This window comes from Geotrypetes seraphini, chromosome 1 (assembly GCF_902459505.1).
Source record: "Geotrypetes seraphini chromosome 1, aGeoSer1.1, whole genome shotgun sequence".
NCBI classification, from domain to species: domain Eukaryota; kingdom Metazoa; phylum Chordata; class Amphibia; order Gymnophiona; family Dermophiidae; genus Geotrypetes; species Geotrypetes seraphini.
The window spans coordinates 526,941,513-526,963,186 of NC_047084.1; the positions used below are offsets into that span (position 1 = coordinate 526,941,513).

Sequence of the window (21,674 nt, forward strand, 5' to 3'; positions counted from 1 at the left end):
TCACAGTTTTGAAGCTATGTACAGGAAGAACTTGATGTTATACTAGGTACACATATTGAACGTAATAGGGAGCTATGTTTTCTTAATTTATTCTCCTCGGGGTTGGACTTAAGTATTTATGCAGTTGGTTTTGTAATCTCAGCAAAATGAAAGTCCCACAACTCACTTTCCACCACTAGGTGGAGTCAATGGATAAAATATGTTTAATGGAAAAAACTAACAACTCTTTACAGAAACCAATATGACAAACTAGGTTTTGCTTGGGAATCTTTGAAGAAATATTTGGACTCTCTTGATCTGAAACAGGGAGAGAAATGAGGAGGGGGATATATTGGGGTTAATGATAAGTTTGTTGTGTGTGTTATTGCTGTATTATGTGTGAATAACATTTGAAATATTCTCTAGTTAAAAAAGGACTAGTACCCTGACTGGCATCCTAACACCCTCAAGAGATTGAATGGAGCTGAGCCAGAGGCTCCTGTCCTCCCTCATGCGCCACAGAGCACATGGAACACAGGTGCTTCTCAGGTAGCCCTCTAGCGCAAATATGGCATGAATCTAATGTATCAGAGCCAGAGGAATCCATCTACAGTACATTGAGTTATTGTAAAAATGAGGGATATTAAAACAGATAGAGTCTTTTAAATTCAAATTGGGAAATCCAAGATGGCTGCTGTAATAGAGATTTTAGCGCTAACAACGGCTCAGGGAAGCAAATTTAAAACACCAATAACTTGCGGAAAGGGTTTTTAGAGGTGGGGGACCCACAATCCGGCCTCAAAAACTTTTAAAACAGAGATTTTAAGACTCCCCTCTTCCTGATTTTCCCAGTATTTGTATGTGCCTGGGAATGCCTGAGCTGAAACTGCAGCTGGAACAGAGAGAAGACTTCTGCCTCAGGAAAGCACCAAAAATAGAAGCTTGTTTCTTCGGGCTGCCAGCCAAACCTTCAGAAAAGATAGGTGGAGTACTTGACCCCCACAGCTTCTCGTGCATCAACGCCCTCAGGACCAACTTGGGGCCACACAGCCTGCACTCAAGCCCTGGGCAAAATCCAGGGCAAGCCTTGCTTTGAGGGGAACGGTCCCCAAGTGGCCTCAACTGTTAGAGCAGGCTGGTTAGGCAGGCATGCTGAGATCAGAGAAGCCTGCTAGCACCATACCTCTATAACGAGACTCTGCGTCTTCTTGCAGTCAGAGCCATCCCAGGGGTACTGGGAACCTCTGTAGCATTGAAAGCCTCGAGGTCCGATAAGAAACCCCCCCAAAATAAAACAATACAATGAGAGCAGATCAGATACCTTCTGAACACACTTGCAGAAGGGAAAATCTGAAAGGCTACAGCACAGCCCACTGGGGAAGGAGGTGGAGTTGAAGAAAATGATTGATGCCTTCTGCAAAACCCCACACAGTTTGAGGGTAACTACCCAGCTGTTCAGGACCCCACTGCATTGGAAATAAGGAATGGTGCAGCCAGGAACATTCCAGTATGCTATTGCCAAAGCTACTCAACAGAAAACAATTAAGAGTAAAAACAACAAGAGAACCAAGTAAACTAAACCTGACCCAGAATGGAGACTCTTTATGGCTACTTCTGCAGAGTTGACTACATATAGACAAGTGGAAGACCTACAATCCAGGAATCTACCAAATTTCTTTGTTTTCCAGGGTGGATTTTGGACTGGTCTAGCAGAACTGAAGGAAAGGAAAACCAGTAAGAATAAATGTCACCTTCCTTATCCTAAACCGTCCAGACCTATGTGATATACCAGAGCTTCTGTCACAAAATACAGGAAGAAGACAACACTTTCCAAGGTTGCTGTACCAAAGGCACTGTCCTGCCTACCCGAGACATGAACCAACACTTTCTTTTCAGGCAGCAACTCATGATAGATATCTTAGATGTTTACTCTGGACTTCCTACTCCCATCTTCACTTCAGAAGTCAACTTAAAACTTATCTGTTCATAAAGCTTTTAGGTACTTAGTACTCCATATCAGTATTGATTCCTCTCCGCTTTTCTACTTAATTTATCTTTTGTGAACTGCAAATAACTTTTTTGGTTATGTGGTCGTTATATTATATTAAGATCACCTTCTAAGGATGACTAATAATGACAAGATGATTGGAATGTCTGCTTGCCAATGGGACACCCACTTGCCAGAGCACCAGGTCTTGAAGTAGGCCACAATGCCAAGAAATATGACCATGTTATGCCACTATTGATTGATTCTCACTGGCTCCCTATCAGCCATCGTATTTTCTTTAAGGTCATGCTGTTAATATTTAAAACTCTAACCTATAGCTAGGATGTTAATACCCCACAACACTATACGCCCACTCAGATCAACCTTCCAAAATCTCTTATCTATACCCTCTCTGAAAATAGTAGGCACAAGAAGATCCGATATGTTTTCTGTAATGGGTCACCAATGGTTGAACTCATTACCACAATACATTAAAAACGAAAAAGACCTCTCCTCCTTCAAAAAATTCTTAAAATCCCATCTTTTTAAAGATGCTTTTAACATTTAAATTTTAGATTCATTTAATATTTTCAGATTTTTAACTACCTCGTTCCCTTTTGTTCTTTTCCTTTTTTGTTTTTCCTATAAAAGTTGTAACTTTTCCCCCCTTTCCTCACAACTCAAGTTTGTCTCGTCTTCAAAAATTATGTTATTTGGTCTGTCTATTTGTAATTTAACTTTCTTTTTATAATTTTGTACATCGCTTAGCATACCGATTAAGCGATTCATCAAATACTAATAAACTTGAAACTTGATGTATTGGATTTACATGCTGTCAACAGTGCGGCTATGACTGAGGGAGAAAACCCCTTGCTTTCCAATTGCCATCTTTCAAAGGCCAGATTACAAGCCAGAAGAAATCCAGACCAGGAGTAGAAGTGTTCAGACTTTGAAAAGAAGCTCTGGCCCTCTTAGGAAGAGTAATGGACTACTCACTGAATCCAATCCATATACTAAGTGCAGCAAGATCAATCTGGTGTAATTGGAATGACCAGAAATGGTTGCTTTGTGGGCAAATACTTGTTTTAATATCAGATATCCTTAGAGTTATGAATTTATTTAATATTTTGAGTTTATTATGCTGTTTAATGTTCTTTTTTGTGTTATATACTTAATTTAGGAGCACTTTTACTAAGCTGTGGGAAAAGTGGCCTTAGTGAGTCCTTGTGCACGATGAGGTAATTTGTACCGCAGTGATAAAAATGGCCTTTTTGTATTAATGGCCAAGTGCAAATGTTGTCATTAGCATATGGTCATTAAAAAAACATTAGTGCATATCCACTTGCAGCCACCCATTTTATGAGCGGTAAGGCTCCTGTGCTATTCCTGTGCTAACTGATTAGTGCAAGAACACCCACTTAGCGCGTGCACATTTGGCACTTACCAAAGGATGTCTGAATAAATCATTTTAAGCTACAATTAAGCACGCATTAATCCTTAATTTTAATTGGGATTGTCTTAATTACAATTATTTTACATATATTAGTTGTGATTGTCATAAGATTATGCTATGTTGCTATGTTCTTTGTTATTTATTTGTCTTAAGCACTTAAGAATTGTAAATTAGAGAAAAAAATATATAATGCTGAAATCACTCATTATCCTGTGAATCTCTATATATTTTGACATGGATTCTATAGCCGTTGCCTAACTTAATTGCTTTAATTGATTTTAATCAGTATAGTAATTGACCATGCTGTTAAAACCCAATTATAAACTTGTTATAAAAAGTAGGCACCAGAATTGCATCTAAGCATGGCGCCTAAGGTCCGGATAATTTACACCCCAGAGTGCTTCGAGAATTGAGAGATGTCCTGGCGGAGCCATTAGCCGAGATTTTCAATTTATCCCTTAACAAGGGAAAAGTTCCCTTAGACTGGAAAATCGCCAACGTTATTCCTCTTCACAAAAAGGGACGCAAGTCAGAGGCTGAGAATTACAGACCGGTAAGTCTCACTTCAATAGTGTGTAAATTAATGGAGACAATGATCAAATACAGATTAGACACGTTTCTGGACGAGGAAAAATTAAGGGACCCCCACCAACATGGTTTTACGAGGGGAAGGTCATGTCAGTCCAACCTGATAAGCTTCTTTGACTGGGTGACAAAAAAGTTGGACGGGGGAGAGTCCCTTGACATCGTGTACTTGGACTTTAGTAAAGCTTTTGATAATGTTCCACACCGCAGGTTATTGAACAAGATGAACGCGATGGGATTAGGAGGAACGCTGACTGCATGGGTAGAAGACTGGCTTAGCGACAGACTTCAAAGGGTGATGGTAAACGGTACTCGCTCTAAATCATCAAAGGTGACCAGTGGAGTGCCGCAGGGCTCGGTCTTGGGCCCAATGCTATTTAATATCTTTGTAAGTGATCTGACTTAAGGACTTCAAGGCAAAATTGCGTTATTTGCCGACGATGCTAAACTATGCAACGTTGTGGGCAGGGCAACTAAACCCAACAGCGCAACCGCGCAAAACACTATGGAACAAGACCTACTTTTGCTTGAACAATGGTCCAGTTCTTGGCAACTAAACTTCAATGCCAAAAAATGTAAGGTGATGCATCTTGGCAGCGGGAATCCTTGCACTACATACACCTTAAATGGAGAAAACTTAACAAAAACTGAAGTAGAAAGGGACTTGGGAGTAATCATCCGTAAAGACATGAAGGCTGCAAATCAGGTGGAGAAAGCCTCAAAAAGGGCTAGACAAATGCTTGGCTGCATTAGAAAAAGCTTTATCAGCCGAAAACCCGAAGTTATAATGCCATTATACAGATCCATGGTGAGACCGCACCTGGAGTACTGTGTCCAGTTTTGGAGGCCACATTACCACAAGGATGTGAAGAGAATTGAGTCAGTTCAGAGAATGGCCACAAGGATGGTCTCATGACTTAAAGAACTTTCATATGAAGATCGTCTGAGCAGTCTGCGCTTATACTCACTCGAGGAGTGCAGAGAAAGGGGGGACATGATAGAAACTTTCAAGTACATAACGGGCCGCATCGAGGAGAAGGAGGAAATCTTCACTCTTACGGGTCCCACGGTGACAAGAGGACATCTGCTAAAACTTAGGGGAGGGAGATTTCATGGGGACACCAGGAAATACTTATTTACCGAGAGGGTGATTGATAGATGGAATGGTCTTCCATGTCAGGTAGTCGAGGCTAGTAGCACGCTCGACTTCAAGAGACGATGGGACAAACATGTGGGGTCGCTACAGAGGTATGATAGGGGATAGTTTCTAGAGGGTTGAAGGGATTATGATTGGGCAGACTTGTTGGGCCGTAGGCCCTTTTCTGCCGTCAAATTCTATGTTTCTAAGGTCAAAGAAGGTTAGGGGCAGAGATGACCGTAAGCGTTGCTATGTGCGATTCTCCATCAAATTTAGGTGCCGGTAAGGTAGGCCTTTAAAACCCTGGCCTAAATTACTGGTACCTACATTTTTCAGTAGCCGTGATTCTATTAATGGCGCCTACATGTAATTGACACTTGTCCGGCACCATTTTCGAAGGCACCAGCCAATGTAGGCAATGTTTACAGAATCTGACCTTTTCTCTTTCAGTTTTATCTAAACAGTACATTGACAGTTTATGCTATTTCAGTTAAGTTATGTCCTCCAAATTGAATGAAATTCACATTTTACCTGTACGCATCCTAGGTATCCATGCTGAGATGCTACATGAACTGCACTGTTGCCATCCTGATCAACCTCATCTAAGGAAATCCCTTGCTCTTGCATGAACTGAAGAAGCCACAATAGAATTTTTTCCTGAATGAATACACAAACAAAGCATCCTATGAAAGTCATTCCTTTTTATTTCTGTTATTGATTTAATAAAAAGTGATGTATTAGAGCCTATGTGGAATGGCATTTTAGAAAGGACATGCAACTCAGAATATGAATATTCATTTCTCATGTATTTTAGAACTGTATCTGCTGACATACAACCTTTTCTAGAATATGTGAGATGTAGATGTCCATACAGTAGAGAAGTCCAACATGAACATCCATTTTATAAACCAACACATGATGTTACAATACATGAGCTATGATTTAAGGGTTTTTACAATGGTGTTACAATATATGAGTTTGTACAGTATTTACGCATTATCTTCACACTTTATGTGTGTCTTTTAGATTACTATAGTTACCTTATATCTACATTTATCTTACATATTTATACCAAACTAGTATTTTAGCCCGTTACATTAACGGGTGCTAGAATATATGTCTGTCTGTCTTTATTTCTGTCTCTCTCTCTGTCCTGCTGTCTTTCTTTCTGTCTGTCTCTCTCCCTGGCCCCTGGTATGTCTGTCTTTCTGTGTCTCTCCCTGTCCCTGTGTCTTTCTTCTTTTCTTTCTGTCTCCCTTCCTCCCGCTGGTGCTAGAATATATGTCTGTCTTTCTTTCTGTTTCTCTCCCTACCCCTGTCTTTTTCTTTCTGTCTCTCTTCCTCCCGCTGTCTTTCTTTCTGTCTCTCTCCCTCCCTGGCCCCCTTTGTCTGTCCGTCTGTCTGTCTCTCTCCCTGCCCCTGTCCCTGTGTCTTTCTTCCTATCTCCTTCCCTACTTCCCTGTGCAGCAACCGCAGCATTTCCTCTCCCTCCATTTCCCTGTGCATCATCATTTTTTCCCTCAGTCTAGCTTCTCCTGCCCCTCCTACACTCAGTACTTTAAACTTCGGCCCGGCCTGTACATAAGAACATAAGAAGCGCCATCTCCGGATCAGACCTTCGGTCCATCAAGTCCGGCGATCCGCACACGCGGAGGCCCTGCTAGGTATACACCTGGCTTATTTTATAGCCAACCATATCTTTATATGCCTCTCTCAAGGAGATATGCATCTAGTTTGCTTTTGAAGCCTAGGACTGTCGATTCCGCAATAATCTCCCCTGGGAGAGTATTCCAGATGTCAACCACTCTCTGTGTGAAGCAGAACTTCCTGATATTAGTCCTGAACTTGCCCCCCCTTAGTTTCATTTCATGTCCTCTTGTCCGTGTCAAATTGGACAATGTAAATAGTTTTTTCTGCTCTATTTTGTCGATTCCTTTCAGTATTTTGAAGGTCTCGATCATATCCCCACGCAGTCTCCTTTTCTCAAGGGAGAACAATCCCAGTGTTTTAAGTCGATCCTCATATTCCAGTTTCTCCATACCCTTCACTAGTTTAGCTGCTCGTCTCTGCACCCTCTCCAGCAGTTTTATATCCTTCTTTAAGTAGGGAGACCAATGTTGGACGCAGTATTCCAAGTGGGGTCTGACCATTGCCCTATAAAGCGGCATTATAACTTTCTCCGATCTACTCGAGATTCCTTTCTTTATCATGCCCAACATTCTATTTGCCTTATTTGCCGCTGCCGCGCATTGTGCCGACGGCTTCAGGGTCCTATCTATCAGTACACCCAGATCCCTTTCTTGTTCACTTTTTCCCAGAGTTGCACCTGACATTCTGTACTCGAATTCCTTATTTTTACTGCCTAAATGCATTACCTTGCATTTCTCCACGTTGAACTTCATCTGCCATTTCTCCGCCCATTTTTCTAACCGACACAAATCGCTCTGGAGTTCCTCACTGTCCTCCTGCGATCTGATTGCCCGGCAGAGTTTTGTGTCGTCTGCAAACTTGATGATCTCACTGGATGTTCCGTTTTCCAGGTCATTGATATAAATATTAAAAAGGATCGGCCCAAGTACTGAGCCCTGGGGTACACCACTAGTCACTTTCTCCCAGTCGGAGAACTTCCCATTTTTGCCCACTCTCTGCTTCCTGTTTTCCAGCCATTTGCCTATCCATCTTTGTATATCTCCCTCTATGCCATGGCTTTGTAGTTTCCTAAGAAGTCTTTTGTGTGGAACTTTGTCAAATGCTTTCTGGAAGTCCAAGTATATTATGTCCACCGGCTTTCCACTATCAATTTGCTTGTTCACGGTCTCAAAGAATTGGAGTAAATTCGTCAAACACGATTTCCCTTTCCTGAATCCATGTTGACTGGGTTTCATCAAGTCGTGTGTGTCCAAGTGCTGAACTATGCTATCCTTGATCAGTGATTCAATCATCTTGCCGGGGACAGATGTAAGACTCACAGGTCTATAGTTGCCCGGTTCTCCTCTCGATCCTTTTTTGAAAATTGGCGTGACGTTCGCTTTCCTCCAGTCGTCTGGTATCTGACCAGTTCTGATTGACAGGTTTGCAAGTTTTTGCAGTAACTCTCCGATTTCGACCTTCAATTCCTTCAAGACTCTCGGGTGAATTTCATCCGGTCCAGGGGATTTGTCACTTTTAAGTTTGTCGATCTGGTAGTATATCTGATCTAAGTTCACTTCAACTGTGGTGAGGCTGTCCTTTATTTCTCCTGTATTTCTCCTGTAGGTCAGGGGTTTCTCGGGCTGACCGCCACCCGCTGCTGGTGGCTCCGTGCTTGGCTGCCGCAGCCTACAGCCACCGCTAGCCACCATGGCCTGCAGTTGCTGGCAGCCGACAGCTGCCACAGCCTGCAGCCACTGACAGCCACTGCGGCCTGCAGCCGCCGACAGCCGCCGCGGCCGACATCCGCTTTGGGGGGAAGAGAGAAAGAGAGAGAGATTCGCGCACATGCGCACTCCTACCTGCGGTGCCCTACAGCTCACAGAAAACGGGAGCACGCAGGTGGGAGTGCGCATGCGTGGCTTAGGGTTTTATTATATTAGATACAATGTATTTTAGATAACTATGTTTACCCTATATCTACATTTATTCTACATATTTATACCATAATATATTCATTTTATGTATATACATTATGGGGTTCATAATCGAAATGGAAATACATCTAAAACCCCGCTTAAATCGGCACTTGGATGATCAAAAAGACAGGTTGTCCAAATGCCGATAATCGAAACGGGTTTTAGATATATCTAAAAGCAGCTTAGGCTTTTTCCCTACCGCTGTACGCCCAGAGTAAAAAGAGGCGTTTTAGGAGGAATGGTGAGGGCGGGATTTGGGCAGGACGTGGGCTGACCTAGACTTAGTTGTACTGCAAGTATAACATAAAGTTTAATGAGACTGCCTATACGGAACTTGTGCGTAGTGACTTAGGCGATCTAAAAACAGGTCTAAATGCCCAGAAAGTATCCAAAGTGACCAGATAACCACTGCAAACACAAAGTACATACACCCCACACTCCCCCAGTGATCATTGACCCCCCACCAATACCATAAAAATCAGAATAAAAATGTACATACCTGCATCCTGAACATCAGCACCTGGCATAGGAAAGCCTAGTATACCTGCACAGAGGCTGCTTAAGTAGTCGGGCGGGGGAGGGAGGGGGGAGAGGGGATCGCTAGTGAACCATAGAGAGGAGGACCCAGGTCCATAAGTCACTCTAACCACTGCATTCATGGTAAAACATGTGCACTCCCCCAAAGCCTCCCAAAACCCTATTGTACTGCCATATAGGCGCCACCTGCAGCCCTGAGGGCTATTGGGGTGGTAGACATGTGGGTCTAGTAGGTTTTGGGGGGCTCACCATGACCTATAGGAGAGTTGTGGTGAGATGTTTATGTGTTAGACTTAAACTAGCCACCAAAATAAGTCTAACACATCTGTAAGTGAAATTCTGTGCACAATCTTGAATTTGAGATGTTTATGTGGCACCCTTTTTGTGAAGTTCGCACAATGCCCTGTAAGATGACCCACTATGCTGTGCCATGTCTGGGTGTCTAGTCCATCACTTTTCTGACCCCGTCCACATCCAAAAGGTCTTGTTCTAGGTGTTTTTGACTTGGATGAATTTTTGGATGAGAATGGGGTATAAAGAAGACGACTTAGCAGTCTGGACGATCAAGCAATTTTTGGATTCCCTTATGCTTCAAGAGACAGCGCTGACAGATGAAATGCAAATCTGCCACCTTATCTTTGAAAGTCTGCTCTATGTGAATCTCCGCTCCTGATGAAGGTGGCGAAACAGAGCTCTGTGAAGTGGTAATTCCTCCAGGGCAGCATATGCTCTCTAAAAGACTCAGCTAAGTACTTTTTTGTGTTGAACAGTTCTTGATGAATTTTTCCCAATATCAAGTGGTGCCATGAACTGTTAATCCAGGATATTATTCTTAACTTAACTTATGAACTACATTTTTACTCATTGCTAATCTTTTTAGTATTTAAGAGTTTTTCTAATATCACTTTCTTCTCCATTTACTTACGCATGAATTTTCATTCTTTTTATGTATTAAGTCATACATTAAGAGACTTCAACAAATTTTAGTCACAATTTTTGTAGCACTGAAGATTTCCAGCATGAATTTTTTAGTATGTATTTTCTCAGAGCACCTTAGCATGAACTTTTTTTTGAGAGCACTTGCTCTTTAAGGACCTCATACACTGTGACGATTTTGGGAGTTTATTGATGATTTTTTTTCTATTTTTCCTTTATTATTTTTCAATTTGTCTTCTCCCTTGATGGTGATGTTAAAACGTATTTATCCTATATTCACACTGGTTATAGTGGTTATATTGAAAAGGACTAAATGATGTATGGGGCAATTTTTATTTAGACTTATATCTGGTGCTGGTCACCTATGAGTTATTGCTCGAGCCCATAACCTCTCGTTCACTTTCGAAGGGCTCATACTGATGTCCATTATTTAATAGATTGGTTTCCACCTTTCACATCTCCCTCAAGGGATGAAGACTGTTAGCCAATTCCTATTTAGATTTATCTGGACATTATTGGCTACATTAGTCCGTAGGGTTTTGTTTTTTGAGAAGACATATTAAAGTCAGTACTCATCTATTTTTAAAAAAATCTGCTTGGAAACAGAAATAAATGATATAATTCATATCGAATTATGCCTTAATATAAAGTAAAATTTGAATATAATGCTTCTCTTAAATAGAAATAGCTTCTATTTGCAACTTTATTTTTAATACAGAGCAGAATCTGAACACAATATTTACCTTAAAAAAATATGTTCCACTGCTACTATGAATTATTTTGCATCCCAAGAACCCTACATCTGGGGGGTTAAGGGAATACAGCACCACAAAAATGTAGCTACAAAACTGTGAAAATGCACACACATTGTCAGCAATTTGAACACATTTTTAACAATGCTTACATTCAACTTTTATCTTTGTATATAAATTGAAAAAGCACCCTCACCTGGCCATAGCTTGCTGCATAGTGAATCAAGCTTGGGTGATCTCTTGAACAGCTTAACTCTGCAATGGCTTCCGTTTCACTTACCATCCACCGGACACACTCCAGGTGCCCATTCTGCAGGAAAGAAAAGGGCATAAGGTACAATCAATTCAATTTCTATTGAAGCTAGAAAATGTACTTACAAGAAACATAATGGTAGAGGGCCTATCCATCTTACAGAAAATATTCTGCCCATCAGAGCTACTGTATGTTGGGTGCATCCTGATAAATCACATCTTGGGTCTCCACTCATTCCCTACCACACAATGGTGCTATCTACTTTAGATGTGTAACACAATTAGGGTTGGATTCTAAAAACGGCGTACCGATTGTAGGCGGCAGTAAGTGTCCTACTGCTGTCTAACCATCCAAACAGGACGCACATTTTCTAAAAAATAAGACCCAGAGGCAGGCCGCCTACACCTTATGTATTTGTCGCAGTTGAGGGAGATGCGCCGGGTCACTTAAGCTCGCCCAAGGCTGGGCATGAGCATAGCTTTGCCCGGAAGTAGCCTTGGGTGAGCTTAAGCAGCCCTAGGCATCTCCCTAGGGCTGCCACAGACAACTGAAATGTAAGCCAGTCAGAAATATCTCCAATTGTTAAAGATATTTTGCAGTTACCATACATTGATTTTGGCTATTACCGAGTGGTTCTATTTTTGTTATTTGTTCTATTTATTCTATATATTGTTCTATTTCTATCATTTAAATTTCTTTAGAATTCTACTATTCAACGGTTCCACCTTTTGCATCTATTTCTCTCCTATCTTCTATCTTCCAAAATATTAAGATCAATGCTGTTTTATTAAAAATGTTTATTTAATATTTCCTCTATCTCTACTTTTCACTTCTTTATTACCCTCTAGGTACTTTAGTTAGATTGTGAGCCTTCGGGACAGTAAGGGAATTTTTCAAGTACCTTTCCCATTTCTAATCTTAATGTATATTTTCTGTAAACCGCTTAGAACCTAACGGATGTAGCGGTATATAAGAAATAAAGCACAGTTACTTACCGTAACAGGTGTTATCCAGGGACAGCAGGCAGATATTCTTGACTGATGGGTGACGGCACCGACGGAGCCCCGGTACGGACAATTTTAGAGTGATTGCACTCTAAGAACTTTAGAAAGTTCTAGCTAGGCCGCACCGCGCGTGCGCGAGTGCCTTCCCGCCCGACAGAGGCGCGTGGTCCCCAGTTAGGATAAGCCAGCTAAGAAGCCAACCCGGGGAGGTGGGTGGGACGCAAGAATATCTGCCTGCTGTCCCTGGATAACACCTGTTACGGTAAGTAACTGTGCTTTATCCCAGGACAAGCAGGCAGCATATTCTTGACTGATGGGTGACCTCCAAGCTAACAAAAAGAGGGATGGAGGGAAGGTTGGCCATTAGGAAAACAAATTTTGTAAAACAGATTGGCCGAAGTGTCCACCCGTCTGGAGAATGCATCCAGACAATAGTGAGAAGTAAAAGTATGAACTGAGGACCAAGTAGCAGCCTTGCAGATTTCCTCAATAGGAGTGGAACGGAGGAAAGCTACAGACGCTGCCATAGCTCTAATCTTGTGGCCTGTGACAGAACCTTCCAGTGTCAGGCCCGACTGAGCATAACAGAAGGAAACGCAAGCGGCAAGCCAATTGGACAGGGTGCGTTTAGATACAGGATGACCCAACTTGTTAGGATCAAAGGACAAAAACAGTTGAGGAGATGATCTGTGAGGTTTGGTGCGATCAAGATAGTAAGCCAGAGCACGTTTACAATCCAAGGTATGCAAAGCCTGTTCACCTGGATTAGAATGAGGCTTTGGGAAAAAAAACAGGTAGAACGATGGATTGGTTAAGATGAAACTCAGACACAACCTTAGGAAGGAATTTTGGATGTGTACGGAGAACGACCTTATCATGGTGAAAAACAGTGAAAGGTGGATCAGCCACCAGTGCATGGAGCTCACTGACCCTCCTGGCAGAAGTGAGAGCTATAAGAAAGACCACTTTCCAAGTTAGAAATTTAAAATGCGCTGTGGCCAAAGGCTCGAAAGGAGGCTTCATTAACGCAGAAAGAACCACATTAAGATCCCATACAACAGGAGGGGCCTTAAGAGGTGGCTTCACATTGAAAAGGCCCTTCATGAACCTTGAAACTAAGGGATGAGCTGAGAGGGGTTTTCCTTGAATCGGCTCATGGAAAGCTGCAATAGCACTAAGGTGGACCCTTATCGAAGAGGATTTAAGACCAGAGTCAGATAAGGACAACAGATAGTCCAACACCAGTCCCACTGCTGTAGACCTGGGATTATGGTGATGTAACAGGCACCAGGAAGAAAACCGAGACCACTTTTGTTGGTAACATTGAAGAGTAGACGGTTTCCTGGAGGCATCAATAATAGAACGGACAGGCTGAGAAAGGAGAGCGTGAGCCGAAGTCAGCCCGAGAGATACCAAGCTGTCAGGTGCAGAGACTGTAAGTTGGGATGAAGCAGTGTTTGCTGATGCTGTGTAAGCAGTGAAGGAAACAGAGGAAGAGGTATGGGTTCCCTGGAACTGAGTTGAAGTAGAAGGGAAAACCAATGCTGTCTGGGCCACCGTGGAGCGATGAGAATCATGGTGGCTTGTTCCCTCTTGAGCTTGAATAAGGTGCGCAGCATGAGCGGAAGAGGAGGGAATGCATAAAGGAAGAGATTGGTCCAATCCAGGAGAAATGCATCGGGTTCCAGACGGTGAGGAGAGTAAAGTCTGGAGCAAAACAGGGGCAGTTGATGATTGTGGGGAGCTGCAAAAAGATCCACTTGAGGTGTGCCCCATTGGGAGAAAATGGACTGGAGAGTCGAGGGGTCGAGAGTCCATTCGTGAGGTTGAAGAATTCTGCTGAGATTGTCTGCTAAGCAATTCTGTTCCCCTTGGATGTAGACTGCCTTCAGGAATAAGTGACGAGCAGTCGCCCAGGTCCAAATCCTTAGAGCTTCCTGACATAAGGGATGGGATCCCGTCCCTCCCTGTTTGTTGATGTAGTACATTGCAACTTGGTTGTCTGTGCAAATGAGAAGAACCTGAGGAAACAGGAGATGTTGGAAAGCTTTGAGGGCGTAAAACATCGCTCTGAGTTCCAGGAAATTGATGTGGTGTTTCTTTTCCTGTGTGGTCCAAAATCCCTGAGTTTGGAACTCGTTCAAGTGAGCTCCCCATGCATAGGGGGAGGAATCTGTGGTGATAACCAGTTGATGAGGAGGTAGATGGAACAGTAGACCTCTGGATAGATTTGATGATTTCAACCACCAGAGAAGCGACTGTCGAAGAGACGAGGTCACAGATATGTGTTGTGAACAAGGATCCGTCGCTTGTGACCACTGAGTCGCTAGGGTCCATTGAGGAGTACGCAGGTGGAGACGTGCGAAGGGAGTGACATGTACTGTGGAGGCCATGTGTCCCAAGAGCACCATCATGTGATTCGCAGAGATGGAAGGTTGCTGGAACACCTGCTGACAGAGATGAAGGATGGTGTGAAGGCGGTTTGGTGGAAGAAAAGCCCTCATCTGAACAGTATCCAGAATGGCTCCAATGAATTGAAGTCGCTGAGTTGGAATGAGGTGCGACTTGGGTAGATTGATTTCGAACCCCAACAGTCGAAGGAAGTAAATGGTCTGATCCGTGGCTTTGTGAACGGACTGAGGAGAAGGAGCCTTGATGAGCCAGTCGTCCAGGTAAGGGAAGACTTGAAAGTTGTGGGAGCGGAGATAAGCTGCGACCACAATCAGACATTTGGTGAATACCCTGGGCGAGGAGGCTAGTCCGAAGGGTAGCACCTTGTATTGGTAATGATGTTGGTTGACAAGAAAGCGAAGATATTGTCTGGACATCAGATGAATTGGAATGTGAGTATATGCCTCCTTGAGATCGAGGGAACATAGCCAGTCTTCCTGAGAGAGAAGAGGATATAGGGTGGCAAGAGATAACATCTTGAACTTCTCCTTGACCAGACATTTGTTGAGATCTCTGAGATCTAATATTGGTCTGAGATCTCCGGTCTTTTTGGGTACAAGAAAGTACCGGGAGTAAAATCCCAGGCCTTGCTGGTCCAGAGGAACTGGTTCGATGGCATTGAGAAGAAGGAGGGAGTGAACCTCCTGAGCGAGGAGGAGGGACTGAGCCTTGGTGGAAGCAGACTCTTTTGGCAGACTTACAGGTGGAGGAGTCTGAAAATTTAGGGAGTAGCCGTGGGCGATGATAGCAAGTACCCACTGGTCGGAGGTGATTGCTTCCCATCGAGATAGAAAAACTTGTAGTCGACCTCCTATGGGTTGAGGTAGAGGACACGAGGGAGGAAGACTGGCAATGTCCTGGAGAAAGGAGTCAAAAGGGCTGCGTCGACTTAGATTGAGTAGCCGGTTTGACAGCAGGCTGCTGTTGTTGACGAGCCTGTTGTAGCTGCTGACGCTGTCTGCGAGGTTGAGGAGGATGAGGCTGAGCCGGTCGAGCAGAAAACCTCCTTTGATATGAAGGTTGTTGCAGTGGCGTACCTAGGGGGGGGGGCGGGGGGGCGGGCCGCCCCGGGTACCAGCCCTAAGGGGGTGTTCCCGGCCTTGCCGTTCAGTCCCCCGCCACCCCCGAAGGACCGCTCGCCCCCCTGGCCTCCCCGCACCACCTATGAACAGCCGCAGCAGGATCGCGAAGTCAGCGTCAGCGATCCCTGCTGCTTCCTACGACGCGATCCCGCCCCTCCTCTGACGTCAGAGGAGGGGCGGGACCGTGGCGCAGGAAGCAGCAGGGATCGCTGACGCTGACTTCGCGATCCTGCTGCGGCTGTTCATAGGTGGTGCGGGGAGGCCAGGGGGGCGAGCGGTCCTTCGGGGGTGGCGGGGGACTGAACGGCAAGGCCGGGAACACCCCCTTAGGGCTGGTACCCGACGCTGACTTCGCGATCCTGCTGCGGCTGTTAATAGGTGGTGCGGGGAGGCCAGGGGGGCGAGCGGTCCTTCGGGGTGGGTCGGGGCATCAGGCCTTCAGGGTGGGGCGGGCGGGCAGGCAAGCAGGCTTTCAAGGGGGAGGGGGGTGACAGGCAGGCAGGCAGGCCTTCAAGGGGGGACAGGCCTTCGGGGGGGGGGGGGGTGCAGACATTCAAGGGGTGCAGGCCTTCAAGGGGGGCAGGCAGGCCTTCAGGGGGGTGCAGACCTTCGGGGGGGGGGGTGTAGGCCTTTGGGGGGGTGCAGACCTTCAAGGGGGTGCAGGCCTTCAAGGGGGGAAAGGCAGGCAGGCCTTCAAGGGGGGGACAGGCCTACAAGGGGGGGGGGACAGGCCTACAAGGGGGGGACAGGCCTACAAGGGGGGGGACAGGCCTTCAAGGGGGGGTGCAGGCCTTCAAGGGGGGGTGCAGGCCTTCAAGGGGGGTGCAGGCCTTCAAGGGGGGAAAGGCAGGCAGGCCTTCAAGGGGGGGACAGGCCTACAAGGGGGGGGACAGGCCTACAAGGGGGGGGACAGGCCTTCAAGGGGGGGTGCAGGCCTTCAAGGGGGGGTGCAGGCCTTCAAGGGGGGTGCAGGCCTTCAAGGGGGAGACAGGCCTTCAAGGGGGGGAAAGGCAGGCAGGCAGGCCTTAAAGGGGGGACAGGCCTACAAGGGGGTGGGACAGGCCTTCAAGGGGGGGACAGGCCTTCGGGGGGGTGCAGACCTTCAAGGGAGTGCAGGCCTTCGGGGGGGGGGGGTGCAGTCCTTCAGGGGTGGGGTTTAGGCCTTCAGAGGGGGACAGACCTTCGGGTGGGAGGTAAAGTCCTTCGGGGGGTGCAGGTCTTCAGGGGTGGGGTGTAGCCCTTCGGAGGGGGGACAGACCTTCGGGGGAGGGGGGGTCCTGGTGTAAAAGTACACAGAGGGAGAGAGGGAAGGGGGGGTTCAAAGATACATGCATATGCCAGACTTTGGGGGTTAGAAATAATGGGTCTAAAAACAGAGGAGTGGGAGAGAGATGGTGCATAATGGGATTTAGGGAGGGAAGGAACAGAAAGGGAGAGAACTTGGAAACAGGGGATGGTGTGGAGGGGGGATAGAGATACTGGATAGGAGGATAGTTGGGAACAGAAAGGGAGAGATGGTGGATCCTGGGGTGGTGGGGAGTTGAGAAAAGGTGAATCTGTGGATGGAGACAAAAAAAAGGAAAGATGCCAGATCTCCGGGAGAGGGAAGGGAAACGGAAGGGGAGAACAGAGATGGCAGACGGATGGTTAGCACGGAGAAAGGAGACCCTGGCAAGCAAGACAACAAGAGCCTGGGACCAACAAGATTTGAATATTGATCAGAGAACAAAAGGTAGAAAAAAATAATTTTATTTTCTGTTTTGTGATTACAATATGTTAGATTTGAAAAGTGTACATGAGACAGCTTGAAATGGGAACTTTTCTATTTTTGTGAATGGCAAGGCTGAGTTCAGTTAAAATATATGCTTTATAAGAAAATATAATAATGTGTTTTATAAAGTTTATAAGCATTGCTGGCATACTCGGTGAGGTGTTCCTAGTGTTGGTGGTGGTGGTAGCATGTCAGTGTGTTGAGAGGAAGAGGTAGTCTGGGAAATTCTGCTGAGCAAACTCTGGGCCCATTTCCACCCCCAGTTAGTCCACTCCACTCAACTGGTTCACACACTGAGTGGGTCTTTGGGTGTTATTTCTGGGTGGTAGTTTTAGAATCTCTTCCAGTGGTTTGTCAGTATCTCCTTCTGGTCCAAGGAAGGAAACTTTGTCAACCTTAGCATTGACCTTCAGAATATGTTTGTAACAGCGCTGCTTGTGTGGCATTAGGCTATGTAGTGATCGAAAGAAAAAAACAGACCTTTGCACATTTTTGCACTATATGGTGGGTGTATGAGGAGATTCATTTCCTGCACAGTTAAGTCCATTTTTTCTACTGAATAATAGTATAGGTACAATGAAAGTAAATAGCAAAAATGTTTGAGTAGATAATTAAGGAAATCTTTTTCATATTGCTTGCTTATGGACTGGGAAAAAAGACTGTTCAAGCAAATGTCTCCAGAACTGCTTTAATGGAAAAATGTGATTTTTTTTTTTTTAAGTACTTTGTGAAATTTATTGTTGTTGTGAAATTTATTGTTATACTTTGTTTAAACTTAAAAAGCGGTGTCATTAACAGTGAATCTAATCGAAAAATCGATTCAACAGGGTGAATCGGATCGAATGAAATATTTTTCTCTGAATCGGGCAGCACTATTGGCTACCATGAGAATGGGCTACTGGGCATGATGGACCATTGGTGTGACCCAGTTAGGCTATTCTTATGTTATGTTCTCATCTGTAGGGGCCTTTGTTTTCACTTCTTATTTTAATGTATTTTTTTCCTGGGAACTTATCAGTGTTTTTTTTATAATGGGAACAAAAATGGAAGAGAATTAATGTGTGTGGAATGGGGGGGGGGTAACTAATTTCTTCAGCTAAATAATTCAATCCACTTCAAACAGACATAGGAGAACTCACGCACCATTCACACACCCTCCAACCAAAAACGTCAAAAGAAAAAAACTGTTCGACAACCTCCTAGCCATTCGAGCTGCAACACTTGACCCCCAACTCTACAACCTATTGACCTCGACCACAAACTACAAAACCTTAAAAAAAGAAATAAAAACCCTTCTATTAAAAAAACACATAAAACCAAACTAACATAATCAGAACTGTCCCAAGCATCACCTGCAACTACTCCATATGTACTTCTGATGTCATGACAATTCAGACATAATTTATGTTATGTTATGTTTGGAATAATGGTTACATAAATGAGGTTCAATAAAAGAAAATTTTCTGTGGGAGCATTTGTTGGAACTTCTGTTATCCTGATTTCTTCTATCTGTGGGCTTTCTTTAGCTAACCTACTTATCTGGGGCTTTCCACTTCTGCAGCTGCCCTTTTCACGGTCCACTTTGCGCTTGCACTCTCTGGGGAGGGGGGGTTGGGTCTGGGCTTGGTGGGGTAGGTGTGTCTGGTAGTTTTGTCTGGGTGGTGGCTGGGTGTTTCTTGGGTGCTTGTTGTGCGGATTGGTGAGTCTGGTGAGCGGTCTGGGTGTTGTTGCTTGTGGGGGTTTTTTTCATTATAAAATATGGCTGAGGGTCTAGTCCGGCTTATTATTCTTGTGGGTTCTGGGGTGGGATTTGTTTGCTTGCCCCAAGTTTTGGCCTTTTGTTGTGTATTGCTATGCCTCTCATTGGCAATTTTCTCTTGGGAGAGGCTTGTTCATGCTTGTTGTTGCTGTTACTCTCATTCTGTGTTCTTTTTGATAATGTATAAGTTTCTGTACAGACCATGGTTGCTTGTCTGGACCTTTTGCCATTCTCAATAAAAATACTTTGGAAAAAAAAAAAAAAAAAAAAAGAAAATTTTCACTGCCTGTTTCTATTCTGACCATTTATTCCATTTTATGGTTATTGCAAAAAAAAAAAAAAAAAAAAAAATTTTACATGAGGGGGGGGGGGGTGTCAAAAAATGATGGGCCCCGGGTGCCACATACCCTAGGTACGCCACTGGGTTGTTGCCTGAATGGACGAGGAGGAGGAGGTTTCTTCTTGTTTTTCAACAAGGTGTCCCACCTAGTTTCATGGGCGGAGAGCTTTTGTGTGGTGGTATCCATGGACTCCCCAAACAGCTCATCCCCTAGGCAAGGAGCATTGGCAAGCCGGTCCTGATGGTTTACGTCCAGTTCTGAGGCCCGTAGCCATGCCAACCTTCTCATTGCTACAGAGATAGCAGTAGCTCGAGAAGTCAGTTCAAAAGTATCATAAATAGAACGGACCATAAACTTCCTGAGTTGCAGAAGACTAGAGGTACATTGCTGAAAAGCAGGAAGTTTACGGTCCGGAATATACTTTTGAAAAGAGGTCACCTGTTGAATGAGGTGCTTCAGGTAAAACGAGAAGTGGAAAGCGTAATTACTTGAACGGTTGGCCAGCATGGCATTTTGGTAAAGACGCTTTCCAAATTTGTCCATGGCCTTTCCTTCCCTACCAGGAGGGACAGAGGCATACATACTGGCTCCTGCAGTCTTCTTTAGGGTTGACTCTACCAACAGGGATTCATGGGGAAGTTGGGGTTTGTCAAATCCAAGGATTGGAATCACTTTATATAGAGATTCTAGTTTTCTCGGAGCTCCTGGGATTGTCAAAGGAGTTTCAAGATTCTTATAAAAAGTTTCCCTCAAGATGTCATGGAGGGGTAACTTTAAAAACTCTTTAGGAGGTTGGTCAAAATCCAAGGCATCCAAAAATGCCTTGGATTTTTTAGAGTCAGACTCTAAAGGAATAGACAGGGTGTCTGACATCTCCTTTAAAAATTTTGTGAAGGAGGAGTGCTCTGGCTTAGCAGTAGTATCCTGCACTGATGGTTCCTCCTCATCAGATGTGTAATCCTCCTCGGTACCGAGGGGATCATCCGAATCATCCCACAAGTCAGGGTCCCGTACCGATTGTAAACGACCCTGGGAAAGTGGAGTCGATGTATCAGTATGTTTAGTCTTGCGTACCGATTTACCAGACCGAGTGGAGACGGTACCAGGGGAATGTAGTACGGTACGGGGTTCAGAGAACAGTACCGGTTCCGACCCCGTAGGAGTAGCACGCCGTTTTGGTTCTGCTGACAGAACAGGCATGGACAAAGATTTTTGTGGTGCCGAAACAGTCGATGCCAATAACAGAGGCTGTTCGACAGACGGCACCGAAGGCTCAGTCGGTACCGACACTGGAAGGTTCGGAGACAATAGAGCCGGGAGCAACTGTTGGAGTTGCTGCTTAAGCTGGACCTGGAGGATAGAGGCAATGCGCTCATCCAACATTGGTCCCGATGGCACCGGTACCGGTTTTTTCTTGCTCGGTACCTTCGGTGCCGCTCGACGCTCGGGTGAAGTCGATGCCGATGAAGAGGCCGAGACTTCAATGGGAGCGGAGCATTTACGGGGCCGGCGCTCAGTCTGCAGGACTTGGCTCACTGCATGCTCGACTGGCTGGCCTAGAACAGTAGGGGAAGGCTTCTTAGCCGGCTTACCTACAGGAGTCGACACCGACGATGGATCTGGCGGTGCCGAGGTAGTCGGAGTCGATTTGGAGGAAGTCGTCGACGTCGATACCGGTGCAACTTCCATAGCGGTACCGAAAAGGATCCGCTGCTGAATTTGTCTATTTTTTAAAATTCTTTTTTGTAAAGAACTACAACGGGTGCAGGTTTCAGCCCTATGGTCCGGACCCAGACACTGGAGGCACCACTTGTGTGGGTCGGAAAGAGAGATAGGGCGTGCACACCGCTGACACTTTTTGAAACCCGGTGACGGGAGCATGAAGGGAAATACTGCTGTAGCAAAATCAAAGCCCGAGGCTTCGATGGTGCCAACAGGCCCCGCCGGGTCAGATTCGACAAAAAAATGAAAAATAAGAAATTTTTATTTTTTTTTTTTTACACAAAAGGTAAAAAAAGAAGGAAAGAAATAAAATATG

General features: G+C 44.9%; 1 protein-coding gene across 6 annotated transcripts in view; it reads right to left on the bottom strand.

Annotated features, from left to right (window-relative positions):
- The window catches only part of SNCAIP (synuclein alpha interacting protein), a 230,953-nt gene that overhangs the window by 44,034 nt on the left and 165,245 nt on the right, over positions 1 to 21,674 (bottom strand). For all 6 annotated transcript variants that reach the window (XM_033929018.1, XM_033929012.1, XM_033929013.1 and 3 more), the window contains 2 exons: positions 11,172 to 11,285; positions 5,674 to 5,799 (listed from right to left, as the gene is read on the bottom strand). In XM_033929018.1, the coding sequence (XP_033784909.1) occupies positions 5,674 to 5,799; positions 11,172 to 11,285 (240 nt within the window). The remainder of the gene's footprint in view (positions 1 to 5,673; positions 5,800 to 11,171; positions 11,286 to 21,674) is intronic.